Source organism: Etheostoma cragini, chromosome 23, assembly GCF_013103735.1.
Source record: "Etheostoma cragini isolate CJK2018 chromosome 23, CSU_Ecrag_1.0, whole genome shotgun sequence".
NCBI classification, from domain to species: Eukaryota; Metazoa; Chordata; class Actinopteri; order Perciformes; family Percidae; genus Etheostoma; species Etheostoma cragini.
This window is the reverse complement of record NC_048429.1, coordinates 3892071-3910839: the sequence shown is the minus strand read 5'-3', so window position 1 is coordinate 3910839 and position 18769 is coordinate 3892071. Positions and strand designations below refer to the sequence as shown.

General features: G+C 39.2%; 2 protein-coding genes across 4 annotated transcripts in view; both read right to left on the bottom strand.

Moving 5' to 3' along the window:
• The window catches only part of ppfibp1a (PPFIA binding protein 1a), a 103758-nt gene extending 86140 nt beyond the window's left edge, over window positions 1–17618 (bottom strand). For 2 of the 3 annotated variants that reach the window (XM_034863568.1, XM_034863570.1), the window contains exons 1-2: window positions 17383–17618; window positions 15806–15909 (exon numbers count right to left, since the gene is read on the bottom strand). In XM_034863568.1, the coding sequence (XP_034719459.1) occupies window positions 15806–15882 (77 nt within the window). In that variant the 5' untranslated portion in view covers window positions 15883–15909; window positions 17383–17618. The remainder of the gene's footprint in view (window positions 1–15805; window positions 15910–17382) is intronic. The other variant, XM_034863569.1, reaches the window with a different exon arrangement.
• On the bottom strand, window positions 12113–13855 carry tnnt2c (troponin T2c, cardiac). Its single transcript, XM_034863589.1, has one exon. The coding sequence runs from the start codon at window positions 13838–13840 to the stop codon at window positions 12836–12838; it is 1005 nt and encodes a 334-aa protein (XP_034719480.1). The 5' UTR covers window positions 13841–13855; the 3' UTR covers window positions 12113–12835.
• Window positions 17619–18769: the final 1151 nt, after the last annotated feature.

Genomic DNA, 18769 nt, shown 5'->3' with positions numbered 1-18769 from the left:
ATCAACCACTGCAGACACTTGAGTACCAAATAATAAATGCCACACAACCACTGCATCAAGCGATACAAGGCCCTGAGTTTGTCAAATGCTTTTAAGAAGCTCATTAGATAGATGGTTCCCCTCGTTCTCATCTTGCATCTGTTTGATGAGGAAACATGAAGAGAACATTTTGATCTCTCATGCAGCGTGACATACAGCACAACTTCCCTTTGATCTACAATATTGGAGAGAAACAGACAAAAGGTGGATGTTGCATTAGTTTCCCTGGCAATGACACTGAACGCTAAACCCATATTTAGAGTGGAGTTGTAGCTTTAGTTAGCAAGGGCTAATCGCTCCACGTGGTGATGCATGTAATTAAAGCTTTGTCATTTCCTGAATGCTTGTTTGAGCTGGGTATTTAACACCACTGCTCTGAGGACTTAGGAGGAGATTGGACAGGCCTCATGGCTCAACAATGCACCTGCAGGATTAGTCATAATTTGGGGAGAAATCATCCATCCCAGTTTCAAATTGTCAACACAAGAATAAAGATGAGAGCTTTCAAATACTATTCTTTGAAGACATACCCTGTTTTGAATAATGGCACCTTTAATTAGCCATTACTAGCTTATCAAAGAGATTAAGTAATGCCAATATGATAGAACCTTTTCATTTAATCAAAAATATTCATTAAGATTTGTTTTTAAATATTTATGAAGACCAAGGCGTGTTGTCATATTCATCTGGTATCTCCAACGCTCGTATTTACCACAATTCCTAAACAATAACACTTCACAGTCAGATATCTGTATGCAGAGACAGGTCTGCTTTATTATAGCTCAATTTTCCATGCCGCGTTGGATACAGGGTCAAAGGTCAATTCATTAATGGCAAGGTAGCGGGGACTAGTTCTATTCCAAGAACAATTACCGTTGAAGGGGTAAATGGATTGACAGTTAGGTAATGCTACCACCCATTACAGCATAGCAGTCATTTTTTATGGCCTTCTATGTCTCCACTAAAAAAAATAAAAAATAAAAAATAAAAGAAATCATGGTTCTCGGTTCTCAGACACATGTTCGTGCCTAATGTGCATCTGGTAGACGCTGGATAATCATTCACATATACCTTACAGTATTTAATATGATTCTATTGCAGTCATGGAAAGCATGAATACAAAAATGAATATTTTAATTCAATTCCCAAGTGAGATGTAATAATATCTTGATTGGTCATCTTCGTGGAGGGAACGTAAAGCCCCCCTGACATCCTGGAACGTCTGTAGAGAGTCAGACAAAGCCTTGTGGTTGCTTAATAATTTCTCTGTCCGGCAGAGTATCAGTAGCTTGTCTACATCTTTACGCTGATCTGACATTAACAGTTGTCTCCTGTCTTGGTATGGAGGGGTAAATAAAGAGTAAGAGATGAGAGGGTAGCTTTTTCCTGGAGGACGTTTAGTATTGAAGATGAAAACAAAAAAACTACAACTTTACCTTTCCAACTTTTTGATGTCGTCAAGTGTTTAAGGATCAAGTCGCTTGAAGAAATCAAAGTTGAATGGGTCTCTTGTACACTTATCTTTGCTCTAAAAGTCCAACTTTAATTTAAATGATCTGTAATTTGCAGAATAAAACACCCAGTAAGCATTGTTTTTAAAACCTGGTGAAGCTTTTAAAAAAGACAAGAGAACAAAACTAAAAGTCTGAAGCAGCTATTTGTCAACTGGAACAAGCCATCACCATCACCAGAATGGTGAGTAATATAGATGAATAGATAAAAGGTTCAGATTTCATCTTTCATTAGACATCGCTGACACAGAGAGAGGACATACTGATGAAAGTGACTATAAATACATGTTTTACCCCATGGGTACAACAGCACAGGAATCCTCATTACTCTTCCTTCTTCAATTGATTTGTCTTGACAGAAAGGTCCCACTCTTAAATAACCATGACATGGATTCATATTTACACCTGCAGTTGCACTATTAAACCTAACATTGTGAATGCTATTTAATCACTCATGGGCATAATAAATCCGACTCACATATAAAATATTGTCACTTCCAAAAGACTGTCATTATTAACTGGTACCACAGGCAGTTAACACACACAATGTACCTCAGAGACTTTAGAGGCTATTTCTTCACAGTTGATGAGGGAGACCACACAATTTGGCTCACAAGAACTTTAAAATCCAAGAAGACACAAACAAGGTAGTTTTGAGTGTGTTGTTAGAACCAAATACTTGAATTAATATAATACACTAACAAGAATCTATGTGCTTGTGTGTACAGCGCAAAAACACTCCCTTTGCTTCACTTTCCACAAATGTTTCGTGCAGATTATAATATCCTTCCTACACTGCCAGAGATAAGACTAAAGACTAAGGGCAACATCTTGCACCCGGCACAGCGTGGCGCAAAGCCCGACACAAGTGTCTTTGCTATTTTAAGACCGATGCGATTCTTAATTTTCCCAGCCACGTCATTTAAATAGCGGATGCACCTGCGTCCATCTTTGCGCCCATGAGCGTGCTGGTCTTACAGGGAGGTGTGTTCAGGTGAATTCTTGGCGTATTGCTATCTTGCAGCAGTAGAAAGTGATTGCGCCATTAACCAACAAAAACCTGGTCTAAAGTCAGTAACACAGCATTTCATTGTTATTTGAACAACACATTCGTAAAATGCGCTATACAGCGCGCGCAGTCTATGCTTGTCACAAATCCACCATCATAATAGCAATGCACCAAGGTACAACCACGCCTGGCTGTTAAAGGGAATGGGAGATGACACTCTGATTGGTTTATTATTTGGGCATGGTTTATTATGTCATGCCCAAAACAAACCTTTTGAATTTAAGACACTAAGTGCAACCTTTTTGAACCATGCACCCGTACCCTTTATTCCACCGTCGAACCAGCAAAATTGGATTTGGACGCGCCATAAACACACCTGCGCCATGCACTTCACATCGTGCACTTAGATCGTTAACATAGGGCCCTGAGACTAAAGCTTTTTAAGGCCCTCTTAAAGATTTAGTCTCCTGTGATATAATCCCTGCTGCTCTGTTTGCCACTGATACCCTCTGAATCAGGCTCTTATCGAGCCCTGTTTCCAATCTTGTCTGAGGATGATTAAGACATCGAGAGTGACAATGAGATGGGAAACAAGAAGCTTCAGTGTGGCTCTGCAGCTTGCAGTGTGAGTGCCGTCACAGTGGCGGGAATAGTGGTAATAGCAGGTTGTGTGTGCATTCAGGCCACTTCAGCTGCTCTGCTGATTTACATGGTGAGCAGAGGTGGAGGAGTTGTAATGAATCACCCGAGAGACAGAGAGGACACCGTGGAGGATGTGAGCTTGAATCTAAATGCAGCCTTTTATCAAATGCCTCTCATGCCGTTACAGGTATAGCTCATCCGGCAGTACTACGATTCATAACCACAGACACATCCAATGTCCAAATGAAACAGGTGTGCCGGGATATACTAGGAAATAGTTGCCAGTAGAACATGAATTGTTCTCTCTTTTCCACTGATTAGAGGTTGAAGGGCACAAACAATTCTAATGACAAACATACACAAAAATATTGCCTTACTATTCTGCAAGCTTAATCACTGACATGCTCATAATTTGTGACCATCTTGCAAAGACGTTGCACACACATCGCCTTTATCACAAAGTCCCAAAATTTAGAACCATTATATTAAGATAGACATTTTTGCTCCAAGTTTGCAGCTCATTGTGGCGGACTGACATTTTTTGTTAATAATAGACCTGTGTGTGGCCAGGTTGGCTCAGTGGTAGAGCAGGAGCACATATACTTAGAGGTTTATGATGCAACCTGTGACAATTTTATGCATGTCTTCCCCCTTTCACACTTAGCTGTCCATTAAAGGAGGAAAAACTCCCAAAAATAATTTAACAAATAAATTATAGAGCAATGCTGCAAACAGATTGGAGCTGAGAATCAACATTTTACAGACTATTGTATATAAAACTCACGTTAGTCCCAAATTAAAGCCATATAACCTAAACTACCTACTTCCTTATGTTAGTTACAGAGTGCAACTTAAAGCTTGAAACAGCACATGCCTTGTCAAATTCACTTTTTAACAGTGGAAAAATTGTAAAGCTGTTGTTTACATTACAACTGATATTGACAATATTTGTTCAAAACTCTCCATTTAAAGTTTGGCATGGTAATGGTCATGGTAATCAGCGCAGAGAGCTTTTGTAGATACATCACATCATCACGTAAGGGTCTTTAGTCCGAAGCCTGTGCTAACAGTAACTAGCAGCTGTGTGATGTCAGTGTAGCATTTGAATTGTTTTTCCATGAATGGACAGCTTGAGCTCCTATACTTCAGGGGTGAGTCATAGTTTTGACCTGTGACGCACATACACACACACACACACACACACACGCACGCACATACACATACACAAACACACACACACACACACACAAACTCACTCACTCACTCAATGACTCACTCACAGGCCCTGTGTATTCTACAGGAGTCTACCCTCCTATAGTTTCATACATCTGTATTTTACAAACTTAAAAATTAGCATTAACGATTTCTATTATTAGGGAGCAGAAACTTAGAAATCATTCTTTAAGTTAGAGGTATCATTTTGTTATTGTCCCATGCTGTAAAAGCATAAAGCCGGTATTCTTCACTACTTGATAAGATTACAATTGCAATGGTAAAAAAACTCACTCTGATATGCACTTGGTTTAAAGCTACAAAATAATGAAATTTAGCATGCACCGTTCTTTATGGGGGGGGTCTAAATGAGGTGTGTATCCTGCCACTGTTTATCATGGATGTTGTGAGGAGTTAAAGGAGATGAGAAGATGTGGTTCCCAACATGGAGGTCAGGACCACTGACAAGGGCTCGCAAGATGATTACCCAGGTATTACATTAGAGAAGCCTAAATTCTGATTAGACAAAATTATGTTTACTGTTTTGTTTTTTTTCCTTTCTCATCTCTACGTCTCTGTTGTAAAGACCAAACTTGAGTCTGTCTGTAAAAAGGCTTCCAGAGATTTTGTTTGGAAGATTATTTTTAATGAAAGGAAAGGTATGGAAAGGTTGAATGAGACTTTATTGAATCAGTACTATCAGTTAAAATTGAAAAGCCAGTAAGTAAAATGCAGGTAAATGCATTTCTGCATGCTATCTTTAAACAGCAGGTGCCATGCAAAGCAAGGTGCATTATGGTCAAAATCACCAATTTCAGAAAACGTTTTTACCCTTGAGAGGAAGGCTTTAGCTGCCTTGATGGGAAACCTGGAGCTACTACATTTATTTCTAATTCAAGTTGTTGTTATAATTTTATTATTTTTTTTTTTATCTCCAAAGACTTATTATGGTTGCTGTTTTTAAGTAAGATAACTGTATTTATCCCGGGGGGAACTGCTGTGCAGCATATGCAAAATAAAGAGTGCAGATACACACAATACAGATTTGTACAAAAGACTAAGATAAAAAAACAGTAGGTACGAAATGTAAAAAAAAAAGATAAGATCCACATAGGCTGTATACACTACAAAAAACAGGTTTTTAGTAAGGATGATGAATATGGTAGGTTTGCATATAAATACGTTTGTACAGCTTTAAGTCTGCGGTAGATACTGTTAGAGTTCAAGAGTGTATGGTTAATACAGTGTTGTGATTATGTCCAAGATATTTCCTTTAATTTCCCATTATTGCACATTATGTTCGCTTGAGTCAGTTGCTAAGAGTTGAGTTGTAATGACAAGAATCCAATATAGTCCAAGTAGTCTAGGAGAGACAGTTATCCAGAGAGAAATAGATTTTTCAGGTTAAGTAAATGTGTTAACAGTATGTTATGTACAGTATTTAAGAAAAACCTGTTTTATGTTCTATTTTCAATAACTGCTACAATAACGCTCCAGAAACCAAAAACATGTTTGTCACCAGTGTGCGTCAGAGTGCGTAGTCATATGAATCTGTCGCAGTGATCAGAGCACAGACAGCATCTTTAGATGAAGTCACTTGATAGCTGAGTCTACACCTAAGAGGGTCTGGTTATGAGTATCACAGCAATTTAGGGACCTGTGTTACTATTCCAATCTAGACTATATACTAGACTGATAGCTACTTTACTGCACTGAAGCTATGTACTCAGGAACTCACTTTCAAAGGGTTACATTGAGGCGCTGGTAGGATGCGTGGCGATATCAAATGCTTATATGGCCAGAGGGATCAGGGCACAAAAACTTGCCGGGTGCTTAGAAGGTGTGGAGATTAATGCCCTGTCGGAGAGGCAAAATCTCCTCTATATCTCTGGGTGCCACCAACTCCCAGCTCAATTTGGAGGAGGTTGGCGATAAGCCCAAACGGCACTGTCTCCGGGGCAGGCTAATTTATCCTCAGGCTAAAGGCATCCAGAGTGCAGCAGCTAAGCTAAGCTTGTTTTCCCACTGGTATGCATGTGTGTTTATAGTAGGACAACACATTGAAATCTGTTTGCCAGAAAGGTAACGCACTGTGTGCCTCGCATCTGAGTTTCATTGTTTTTAATTCCTACTTGACCTGTACATTTAATTTAATAACGTGTCACGTTGCGTTAATCACCTTGGGGGGTAAATCACTATTATAACTCAAGTACACAATTCTCCTATTCTCGCCAATTTCAGCCCAGCCATTGGAGGAAGAAGTATTCAGACCCCAGAGTAAAGGAAGCAATAATAAACTATAAAAATACTCCGTTATAAGTCCTGCATAGAATATGCTATTTAAACATACAATATGATTTTTTTTTGTACATTAGGGATCTGTTAATTTAAAACAATAATAAATTACAGTTTGTTGATGTTGTAAAATAGCTTGGAGTCATGGGAGTTGCTGTTTTCACCACCATTGCCTTCATTGCAGTCAGCTTCTCCTATTAAGTATTCCTTTAGCGTTCATCACTCAGATGGTTTTTATCCAGGAGCTGAACTAGCTGCAGAGGTTGCTAGAAAAAACATTCTCGGTGAATAAAACTAGTAAAAACACGTAATAAAGCAGTTAAAAATCTGGGTTTTATCCGACGCTGTTTGGCACATCGGCAGAGAGGCTGTGAGACGAGCTGCAGCAAACGTTTGCCCAGCTTGTTTCTCTGATAACGTGACATTCGGTCATACGATGACTGAAAGCCTTCATTCAGTATACATAGTATACGTATATATGTTAAATACAAGAAGAAGAAACCAAGATCTAAAAAGTCTATCGTAATGTGCTTAAAACTGGATAAAACCATTTAAACCCTGTACAGTTACCTAAAATTAAATGACAGATTCATTTAGGTTTCAAAATTGTTGGAAACATTTGATATGTTTTTTGGTGTTCTTATTTCTCCTGGTGCTTACCAACAGGCATAATGTCATTTAATTCTCATTAAAGAAAATCTTGAATAATGAATAGGCACCATGAACGACTACATCACAAAGGCCATCGGCAGCCATTATGCTGGATACTGTAGAGTTAAATACACAATATATGGCAATTTCAGACATAATGACTGAATCAAGAAGACCTCCATGGTTAAATTTACATGCAGGCAGTCAGCTCGACCAGCTGTTGTTTATATTCTGGTTAGAGCCTTAAATGTGTTCCTATATTTACATGAACTCTTTTTTTGAAATGATGTCTCCTTATGGGATTAATTAGGGACAATCTGTGTTGGAAGTGTATGAACGTCACAGGGTCTACATAAATCTTTTGTGGGATTGCCCCCTGGTCTTTCCTTTTTAGAAACAAATCATAAAAACTATTGCCGATTGATTAGCCACAACATTGCCAGAGACTCCCCAGCTGTGTGATAGGTCCCTTTTGCCACCACAGATTTCTAAAGCGGAGCCCGCTCTGACACTCGCTGGGTTTATCACTGCAGTACGAATCATTCTTAGACAGTTAGAAGCACCAAGTAAGGTCTGGTTTTACAGAATGGCTGAAGTTAGTGAAAGAAACAAGCCTCATTTGAAAATCTTATTGCAAGACTGAATGATCGTAGGGGTAAATTCTGTCAGGTCTGGTCTCATTTCCTGCATTTTATTGTTGAATTGTTATAGGAATTATAATATTAAATCAGTATTTATTGTTTGTGGCCACTTGTGGGCAGGAAACGTCTGCAACAACCGGAAAAAAACAAACACATAATATCTTCATCATGTTACTTTTGAGCTTCAGCTCGTGTGTCAGCTAGTTAAAATACTTAACATAATCGGTTTGGTGCCAGGTGGGTAGTGCACATTAGCTTTATCAAAGCCTGAAAACAGTTGTTAGCTGCTGATGCACACTGGGTTGGTTCAGTGGAATTTGCAGGTGGTAGAACCAAATCCATTAACTAAAAGAAACTAAAAACCTCAGTAGAACTGCAGCGTTGAGTGATCCTTCTCATTGACATCGTAATCATAAACAACCACATTCACATTAGCCAAATCCATTGTTGGCATATGAAATAAATTAGTATTTAAACCATTATACAGTTGTGAGTTGTGGATGTAAAAATGCCCAAAATGCTGAAATTATTGAATACAGTTTCAGATGTAAATTATTGCTGGAATACTGTTTTCACTTGTGATTTTTTTCACTGCAGTAAAGTATGTGTGCACTATTGCCACAGAAGTAGCAGTTATACTCCTGTATATACTACAGAGTATACCGCCACCAAAGTCATGTACACATTCAGTTGTAACTTGGTGTCTGCTCAAAGTATTACTTATTAGTATCACATCATCATGCCAAAAAGAAGAAGTCTGTTTGGAAAGACTCTCTCTCTCGCTCTCTCTCCGAGCATTTGGCTTGTTGTAAATGTCCATCATCTGAGTCAGATTTGAAAGTGTGGCCCAGAAACTGTCAATCATGCAGCTCGCCCCCCATGAACTTGCAGCTGCTGTTTGATATGAGTATACACCTTTTAACTCCATCTGCATTACCATAAAGTGCATTTCAACCTAAATGGGAACCAGCACAGCACAGCAGGTGTAGATAAACTGAATCAAGATCCAGCACCAGCTTGTTTTCTAATGAACTTCTGGGAACATCTTGTTCCCTGGTGCGAGACATAGGTAGTCGATTGATGTACCGGTATGTCAAGACGCAGTCGAGTCAGGCATTTTTCACAATATCATCAATACAGTGGGCATGTTTAGGCTTGAGGGATGTGGCTTTTCCCAGTCTCTATGGTAACCTGTTGGCATGCTGCTGTGCCTGGAAGGCTTTTAATGGCTTGTCACAGCCATGAGAGCAGTGACAAGCCATTAAAAGCCGCAGAGGAGAGATTTTCCCATACCTTGGTCTGACATATAGTAATACTTATATATATATATATATATAAAAATTTAAATTCAGTGTCATAAACATTAAATATTAAGTTTTTGAATCAAACTCATGGATGGTATTGTGTCTCTGGTCTCCTCTTTGGATCACTGAAATCAATCTCAGACACCTGTAATAATTAGTTTGCCAGGTGAGCCCAATTAAAAGAAAAAACTACTTAAGAAGGACGTTCCACATTATTCAACTTTTAATTTTATTAAGCAGGTTTCCAGCAATATGGCAAAGAAAAAGGATGTCTCTGCTGTGGAAAAACGTCAATTGTGCTGTAAAGAGATTTGTGGCTGATTCAGAGCACAGACGGGTTTGTGCAGATAAATGCATAATTAGGAAGGTTACCGCCAGACAAATTCATCAGATTAAGAAAGCAGCTCCTAAACTGCCATTACAAAGCAGCAAACAGTTAGGAAGCTGCTGGTGCCTCTGAAGTCCTGCGAACAGTCTTGTTAACTGATGAATGCCGTGCAACCTTGGAGGGTCCAGAGGGAGTAATGGATGGTTGATGGATGGCTTCTATGTCCCAATAAGGCTGCAACGTCAGCAAGGAGGAGGCGGAGTTATGTTTTGGGTCGGAATCATGGGGAGAAAGTTGATAGGTGGTGTGTAAATGACCTCGGCAAAGTACATAGAGTTTCTGACTGACCACTTTCTTTCATGGTACAAAGAAAAGAACCGTGCCTTCTGGTGCAAAATCATCTTCATGCATGACAATGCGTCTCATGCTGCAAAGAATGCCTCTGTGTCACTGGCTACTATGGGCATAAAAGGAGAGAAACTCATGGTGTGGCCCCCATCCTCCCTTCACCTCAACCCTATACAAAACCTTCGGAGCATCCTCAAGCAAAAGATCTATGAGGGTGGGAGGCAGTTTGCATCAATACAGCAGCTCTGGGAGGCCATTCTGACATCCTGCAAGGAAATTGAAGCCGCAACTCTCCATAAACTCACAAGTTCAATAGATGCAAGAATTGTGAAGGTGATGTCAAAGAGGTCCTAATGTCTGTTAACATGTAACTTGCTTTGTTAAGATGTGTTTGATTAAATAACTTTTGATTTCAGTACATATGACCTCCTAATGCTGCAAGTTCCACAAATGACCATTTTCAGTTCTTTACAACCTATACAATGTTTTCCAACTCTGTTGTGCATAATAGTTTAGAACAGTGCATTTTAAGTATTTTATTTATTTTAAAAAAACTGTTTTCCCCGGGTGGTTTGTTTAATGAAGTTCGACTTATACGTTGACGGTTGATTACTTGAAATGTAGAATCAAACTGTAGTCAAATCTGTGTAAAATATAATTTGCATAATAATTTGGTGTGTGTGTGTGTGTGTGAGATACAACCACAAAATGCATAAACACAGCTTGAGTTAATTTTATAATTTAATGAGTCAAAAAATATATGTGTCTCATGCATAAACATTTAGTTATGTAATGCACTTTCTTTTCCACAAGTTTGTGTATTAAAAGCTGTCTGCTACAAACTGGTGCTCTAGTGCCTCTTAGTGGATATAATATTCCAATACTGTACACTTTGACATTCATTTGACCTACAGCATGATAATATTTTAGGACTAAAACTGAGTAGGTGAAACAATTTAGATCATTTCAGTGTGGTCTTCAGTCTTTGAATGATCACTAGATTGATGAATGAACTAGATGACTAGATAAACTAGATTCAATCTAATGTAAATTTGTTTTTATTGTCTTTTAACTTAAAATGCAATTAAGTTAAATGTTGTTTTTCAAAGATTAAGATCTGTTTGCACAAAACAAGATAAGGATAGTTGTGAAAGAAATTAGGTTCAGACTGGATTTAGAAACATGAAATACTTTACATTGAAGATGTGAGGATAGTACTCCCAACATATCAACCAAAAAAGGATTTAAATTGTGTTTCTGGTGCTACATAATCCTGATTCTAATTTGATTAATGAAAATAGAGACAGAAATAGGAAATGTGTTTTAAATTATATTGCCAGCCAGTGGCAATTTCTTTCTGTGTACAGACAAGTGGATTTTGTTTACATGTCACTTCAGTCATACAGTAACATTACTTATCCAACACATGTCAGCGTTAGAGGCTAATGATCAGAATGAGCTGATTAACTAATAATTGTGTTGTTGTTGAATCTGTGCCTGTATCTGTTAAAAGGTTTTATGAACGGGGTCTTGTTGAGCGTAGTTAAATATCTTTACGACATCAACCCCCCCCCGTAAAGCTTCTCTGCCGACTCTTTTGACCTTTCAGTCAACAGTTGGGCTTTTTTGCTAAAAACACGTCAGGCCCTGCTAGTCCTGAGCCTCAGAGACTTTTTTTAGCTCCTTAAAAAGTCAGCTGTCCAACACCTGTTAGATCTTAACACAAGCAAAATGGCACTCCATAGCAGTCATTCAATTACTGTAAGAATCCCAAAGTTAACCTTTTTGCCTTGAAAAAATAAAACAGTGACATGTTCAAAGAGGTTTCTTGGTTTACAAGGTAAGAGCAGAGTAAAAAACTGCATTTTCAAGAGTGCTTGAGTTTGAATAAGGGAACAAGATCAACTAGATTTAAGGCAGATTATTTCACAATTATTAAAATAATGTCACTTGACTTAAAGATATTTAAATGTGATTTGATTTATACAAAAGAAATTACAGTTTGGCTCTTTGTTTGAAGACTTAAAGACATACAAAGTTGTTGGGTAAACAAATCCTTAACAACTATACAGGTGAAATTACTGTTGGTATGCAAAGACAAAACAGAACGACCACAAAGCTCTGCATGCTCCAGCTGAGCAGGGAAATCAACACCACCACACATTCCATCAGATATAATAAAGTCTACAGCTTGTCAACGGATGAATCCCAGTACAACAAAGTTAGAACAATCAGATATTTATACCATGTATATCATTCAAGATTTTATGGCTTGGCTCACTTCACGTACTTCAGTTCCCCCTCAAATCCACTTTTATTATTTAGTTTTACTTCATTAAACATGATGGTAGAAGGTGCAGTATGGAGATGCTGCTACTGAACCGAGGCATTTCACACATTTTAGTATGCAGAAAAGTACTTTCATGTTTATCGGAATTGTTTCAATTATTATTATTATTATTATTATTATAACTTTTGCCATTGTGATACATTTTCTTTGTTTGACTGTTCAATGTTCCATGCTTATTAAAAGAGAAACAGTTATTTTTGGCAAGTCATATCTTTCTTCTCATCATTGCATAAGAATATGGAGAAGATTTGATGATGTTTCATTTTATAATAATCAAAGACATGTTTTATATGTTACCCAGTGAATATTGAACTTTAGCTAAACTTTTTATTTTTAACTTCCTTTTTTTATAACTGTAAATTGAATCGTAATCGCGATATCTGGCAGAAAAATCGCAATAAGATTTCCACCCCAAATCTCCCAGCCCTACAATCCAATGGATAGCTTTTATGATACATGTTGTAAAAAGGAGATAAATAGTCCAGAAACAACTTGGCAGTCTAGTTTACTTCCAGGAACCAGACTTGCCCTTGGCCCCGCGGGAGGTCTTGGATGCTTTGGAGCCCCTCTGGTGGTCGCTGACTCGGTTTCGGAGCACGTAGATGTCGTACTTCTGCCTCTTGAGCTTTTCGGCCAGCTCAAACTTTTCTGCATGCAGCTGGTGGAGCCACTGCCACAGGTCCTGTGCCTTCTCCACAAGCTTCTCCTGGTTCAGGTGGTCGATGTTGAGTGGCTTCCGGCGCTCCATCAGGGCCTTCTTTTTCTCCTCCCGTGCTGTCAGCTTCTTGCCCTTCTTCTGGTCCACCTTCTGCAGGTAGCCGCCGAAGGACTTGTTGGTGAATATCATCTTCTTCTTTGCCTCCTCGTCGGCGCGCAGTTTGGCTGCCTCCTCCTCACGCCTCGCCCTCTCCCCGGCCAGACGGGTTTGCCGTTCCCGTTCCTCCTCTGTGCGGACACGTTGTTGTTCTGCTCTGTCTGATCGACGGCGCTCAATGCGGTTACGCAGCGCGACCAGTTCTTCTTCCTCTTTCTGGCGGGTGGAGAAATGCGACTCAATCAGGGTCTGGAGGTCATTGAAATCCTTTTCTAATCTCTTGCGGTGCAAGTCATCAAAATCCACCTTCTCACCATCAGGGAGCTTTGGAGGAGCAATGTTGGGCACATAAGTTGTCTTGGGACGCCATTTGGAGTCCTCCTCCTGCTCGTTCTCCCCTGCATGCTTTTCTTTTGTCTCTGCTTCATCATCCTCCAGTTCCTCATCTACAACTTCTTCTTCCTCCTCGTTCACCTCCTCCTCTTCTTTGTACTCGTCCACAATTTCCTCAGTGTTGGACATGTTGTTCCCTCGCAGGCCTTCTAGGACAGAGAAAGCAGGATGAACACCAAGACCAGCTGGTGTGTTGCACACAAGAGAAGACTGGGGTCTCGGGCGTGCAGCTTGGAGGTTTTTTAAGGGTTTGCCTTCACCATGTGACGATAGGCTGACCAAAGTCTCCAGAGTGTAGGTCATTAGCAGGGCAGATTTTGAGACAGATGGAATAGTCTATTTTCTCCTCACCAAACCTTGCCCCCCCCCCCCCCCCCCCCCCCCCCTCCACCCTCCACCCTCCCCGCTCTACTCTGACCCTACAGCGCCTCCTCATTCCTTTGTAAGGACAAGATGAGAGACTATTTCAGATACACAACAGATGCACTTACACACTTGTGCTTCCCAGTCCCACAAAGCAACACAGTATCATTCAGAACAAATAACATTCAACATCCTTACAAGGCCTACTGAGCTTCTGGTGCTGACGAGAGACGGAGACAGAAAATAGAAAAAAACTCCCTCCCTAACTATGGATGTCACAATGTCCACAATTTGGGGAACTTTCTAATCCATCATGATATTTTAAAAAGCCACTGTGGCAAAGCTTCTGGTTTTTAAGAACTTCCTTCCCTTGAATATCCTGCACCCCGTAGCATTAACAAACTAACATGTTATCTTTAAGATGATATGCAAAGCTGAGCTTTATTTACACTCTTCATTTAGCAAATAAAGGACTACCTATGTCTGATAGTTATTTGTCTTTGTATTTTATCTGGAAAACGATTTGGAAAGTTTTCATTCTTATAGCAGTCAGTCAGTACATTTACAATATTGGTGTTTGTATACCAACAGTTATTTCTGTAAAGAAACAACACTTAAAAGAACATAAGCACCACAAAAGACCTTTTCATTGTAACAACAATGACATGAAAGATGAGCTTTACTGCTCCAGCCATGTCTCCACTTTGGAATGTAATTAAAACATTCTTGCTATTGGAGTCTTTTAGCTTTCAGCACAGTGGGGATTAAAGTGTAATTGCACCCACGTTGCAACACTTAAATGCTGCTGTCAAGAATGTATGTTCCCAAGTCTTGAGTTATCAGTGGAAAGGGACACACGCAGTTTGAAGAGGATGAGATAGCTGACGGGAGGAGACAGGTGCACCGTTGCGTCTATGAATCCCAATTAAACTATTACATGCACCTCCTTCGAATAAAGGTTTCTGACGTTATTGTGCTGTACGTGTACGTGGCAGATAACGCTATATCTCTAGGGGGTTGAATTTCAGTCTTAACGCAAGTCTTCTAGAGCTCTGAGTGACGATAACCGTGGCCTCAAAACTAATCATGCCTATAAAAATGTCTCATGCCTGTCTCATCCCAGAGTGGACTAAGCTCCACTAAAACATGCCTCTGCACAACATGAGGACAGCAGGTGGTTCCAGTATTTTTAAGGCACTCTTGGTTGCTGGTGGCAAGGGACAACTGTGTATATCAGCAAAGAAAGGCAACAAATGATGAGGGCTATAAATAGCCTCACCTTCGGCTGTTTAACACAGTCCAAAATGAACACACAGAGTGATGCAGTAAAACTCTGTACAACTGTTTGTGATCAAACTGAGAAAACAGAATTGAAGAGGCTGACATCCTGCTAGGACATTTTCAAAGTATAAGTTATTAAATATAAATAATAAACCAGCATCTAGAGTAAATCAGTCATTTGACATGTCCTAATCAAGCGGGTGCGTCAGTGAGGTTAACAGATTGTAAGACAGGAATAATATACTACGCGGGGCAGTGACCTCGTCTGGTCAAAATTGTGCAGTACAGTTACGTGTGTCCCACAGTATTCTCCACTTTCTGGTAAATATAGTCCGTCGACATTCCCACCAGATTGAGGATATTCATTGTCCATGCTATTTAAGGCAATAGATTCATGTTCTTACTTTTTTTTTTGATACTACTAATTGACAATGTGCCTGTCTTGTTACAGACACTGTTACTAAATATTTAAAGGCCTATGACCTGACACAACTCACTTATTAAGTTTCATGAACAACTGATCACTTCTTGAAATACTCTAGTGAAAGAATATGTCTAAACATGCATACACTAAAAGTACAAATAAAAAAAGGGAAGACATAAAATCCATATACCGGTTCTCACCCATCAATACTTATGCAACATCCAATTTGATTGCAAAAGCCAGCAGTGAATTTGCAGCTATCTCCCCAGAAGCTCATGTCATGTTGTCTTCTTTTTCCAGTGTGCTACCAAAAGAAAAACATTAATTTAGACATTATAACTCATTCATTTTTATTGTCCAGAGTTTAAACTTTGTGTTGCCTTTATTGTATCAATATTTTGGGGTCCCACAGATACCACTGTTTAAAAAAATTATAACATTATTCCCTTTAAATACATTTTTTGTTTAGACTTTATTAGAAAAGTGAGCCATTTCCTTTGCCACAAACTGGGCTAGCACATTTGATGACAGTCACACAATATGGAAATTGCCACAAAGTGTTGTGTTGTGTTGTTTTTATATTTTATATATGATATTGGCTATGCATAAAAAAATATACACAGTTGCCAGTTAATTAGTTAGAGATGTCTCTGTTATTTAGCCTACCTACATTGATATAAATGGGGTAGACAAAATAATGGAAAACCCTAAAAGCACCACACACTGCAGCTTTTAAAAGGCTTAGTGTAGCATAGACTCTAAAACTGTTTCAACAGAAAATGATTACAACTTTAATGAGGATTATTATTAGTTGCAGCGCTGGTATATTAGACTGCCCCCCTCCCCTCTTTCCTCCTCAGGAGAGCTACAGACTCAGAAATGGCCCATGTTAATGAAATTGTGGGACTGGCTCTAGTAGTTGTAATCCTGCACCAACGCTGAATTTTGGGAAAGAGACTTCAGATATGGTATTAGTGGACCACTAACGTCTATTTAAAAGCATCCAAAGAGCACCATGTCATGGGACCTTTAATTATAGAAGAAGTGTTATCATGGTATCGGAGAGGATTATGAACAGGTACAAGTACTGTAGTAGGAAAACAGGGCATTTTAAAGGAGTGGAGAGATAGAATGGACTGAATGTATAGCTAGATTATTCCAATCTGTGGAGGCTTTAAACCTTAAGGATTTCTTAGCTGTAGCAGAGGTTACAGCAGGGACAGAATAAAAGAACTGTGCAGAGTGTCTCAAGGGATAGTTAGAGGGAAAATGTACCATAAACTGTTTTAGATAACTAGGGGAAATGAAATGTATACATTTATGGATAAACTGCAACCAATGCTGGTGTCTTCTTTTTGAGGGTGATGGTAGAGCAGGTTTTTCATACATAATGAAATGATGAGTTATGAAAGGACATCCGAGAACAAATCTACAGATTCTGTTGTAAACATGATTGAGAGGAAGCAGATTAGTGCTGGGTGCAACCTGAGATACGATATCAGCATAGTATGTTTTAAGTTGCTGAAGACGGCCCGGGGTATCCAGAACCCCATAAAAACAATTTAGCTAACGCTAACATTAGTTTTTGTAAGCTAGCTAGTTTGTTACCTCTAACTATGTCACAATGTGTTACTATGTAGCATTTAGCGATAACTAGTAGCTTAATAATTCATGTAAGGTTATTCACTTGTGTCTCTTAGCCGTAGTGTAGCTAATGTGTTGTAATAACTGCTAGCATAACACAGTCTAATTATTCAGTCAAGTTGTGTATCCTTACATGGTAGACTGCGTTAGCTTATAGCTAGTTAGCACAGCCGAAAGAGGATAGTTAAAACGGAACGAATTTTATAACTAGCCGATGTAGCTTTTACATTTTGGACACTAGCAGCATACCACGTTCATGAAGGTGTTTCAGGGGGTGGGTCAGACGAGTATAACACACGTGGCGGCGGTCGTAAATGGTCCGGTAGGTGGGACTGGATGTTAAACACCGCCCTTCATCCTCCTCCTCGTCCTCCTCCGGGCGGCAGTCTATCTGCTTCTCCCCCCGTGACTCCGCCCAGCTCCTCCGCTCATGTTTTGAAAGCAGATCCGTGAGTGTTTGTAGAGGCCTCTGGACTCTCTTCGTCCTTTCTTTGGCACTATTACGTCTTGCATGTTTTCTGTGTCTTGTGTTTTCTGTGTCTTGTGTTTTTTTGTAGTTGTGGGTACTGGTTTTAACGTAACGTTAGTTTATTTTATACAATACATAGGCCTGTTATTAATTTAACACCGCATGTCCTAGCCATCACTCAGGACCATAGACCGTTAATATCAATAATATACAGTCTATGGTCAGGACACAGTGTACTGTTGCCTTTGTCTGGTCCAGCCTCTAAGCAAAATGGGTTGACACGTAATCCTCTTGATTCGTAACCTGTGCTCTACTACTATCCTTTTAACTATAGTTATATTTTAAATGAATCTTTTTTTCATTTTAGAGCATAAGTCTCCTGTTATGCAGCTCATAGCCTCCCTAAAATAAGGTAAAGTTAACAGGATCAGAAAGAATAAAACAACCTAACAAATTGATTTTTTTGTAATAATTTTTTCTTTCTTTTTCTTGTTTCTAGCGAACGTTCCCCTAACGTTAAGAGACCGTTCCGTAACGTTCGCTGTGGGTTTCAACGTTAAGGGAACGTTCCCCTAACGTTCGCTAAAGGTTGCAACGTTAAGGGAACGTTCCCCTAACGTTCGCTAAAGGTTGCAACGTTTTCGGAACGTTCGATGTAACCAAAAACTAACGTTCCGGGAACGTTAAGAAAACCTTCCAATTAACCTAAAGACAACCAAACTACAGCCAAAAAAACCTTCAGGGAACGTTCCCACAACCAAAAACCAACGTTCCCAGAACGTTCTGGGAACCAAAAATTGTTAGCTGGGTTAGGCTACCAGAAATCTGGTCCTAGCTTTTGAATATAAATATCTGCTAGTTTTTTCTTCTTCTAGTAGTAGTAGTAGTAGTAGCCTAGTAGTAGTAGTAAATGAAATGTATTTGTGTTTTGGACTGTTGTTTTGACAAAACAAGTAATTGGAATGCGTCAACTTTGTTGCTGTGATTTAATTCACCAAACAATAATTCAATGAATCAAGACAATAAATCTGCATATAAATCAGTCATCAGT

Coding starts and splice junctions, on each gene's coding strand:
- tnnt2c (XM_034863589.1), bottom strand. CDS start 13,840: ATGACCTACACTCTGGAGACTTTGGTCAGCCTATCGTCACATGGTGAA.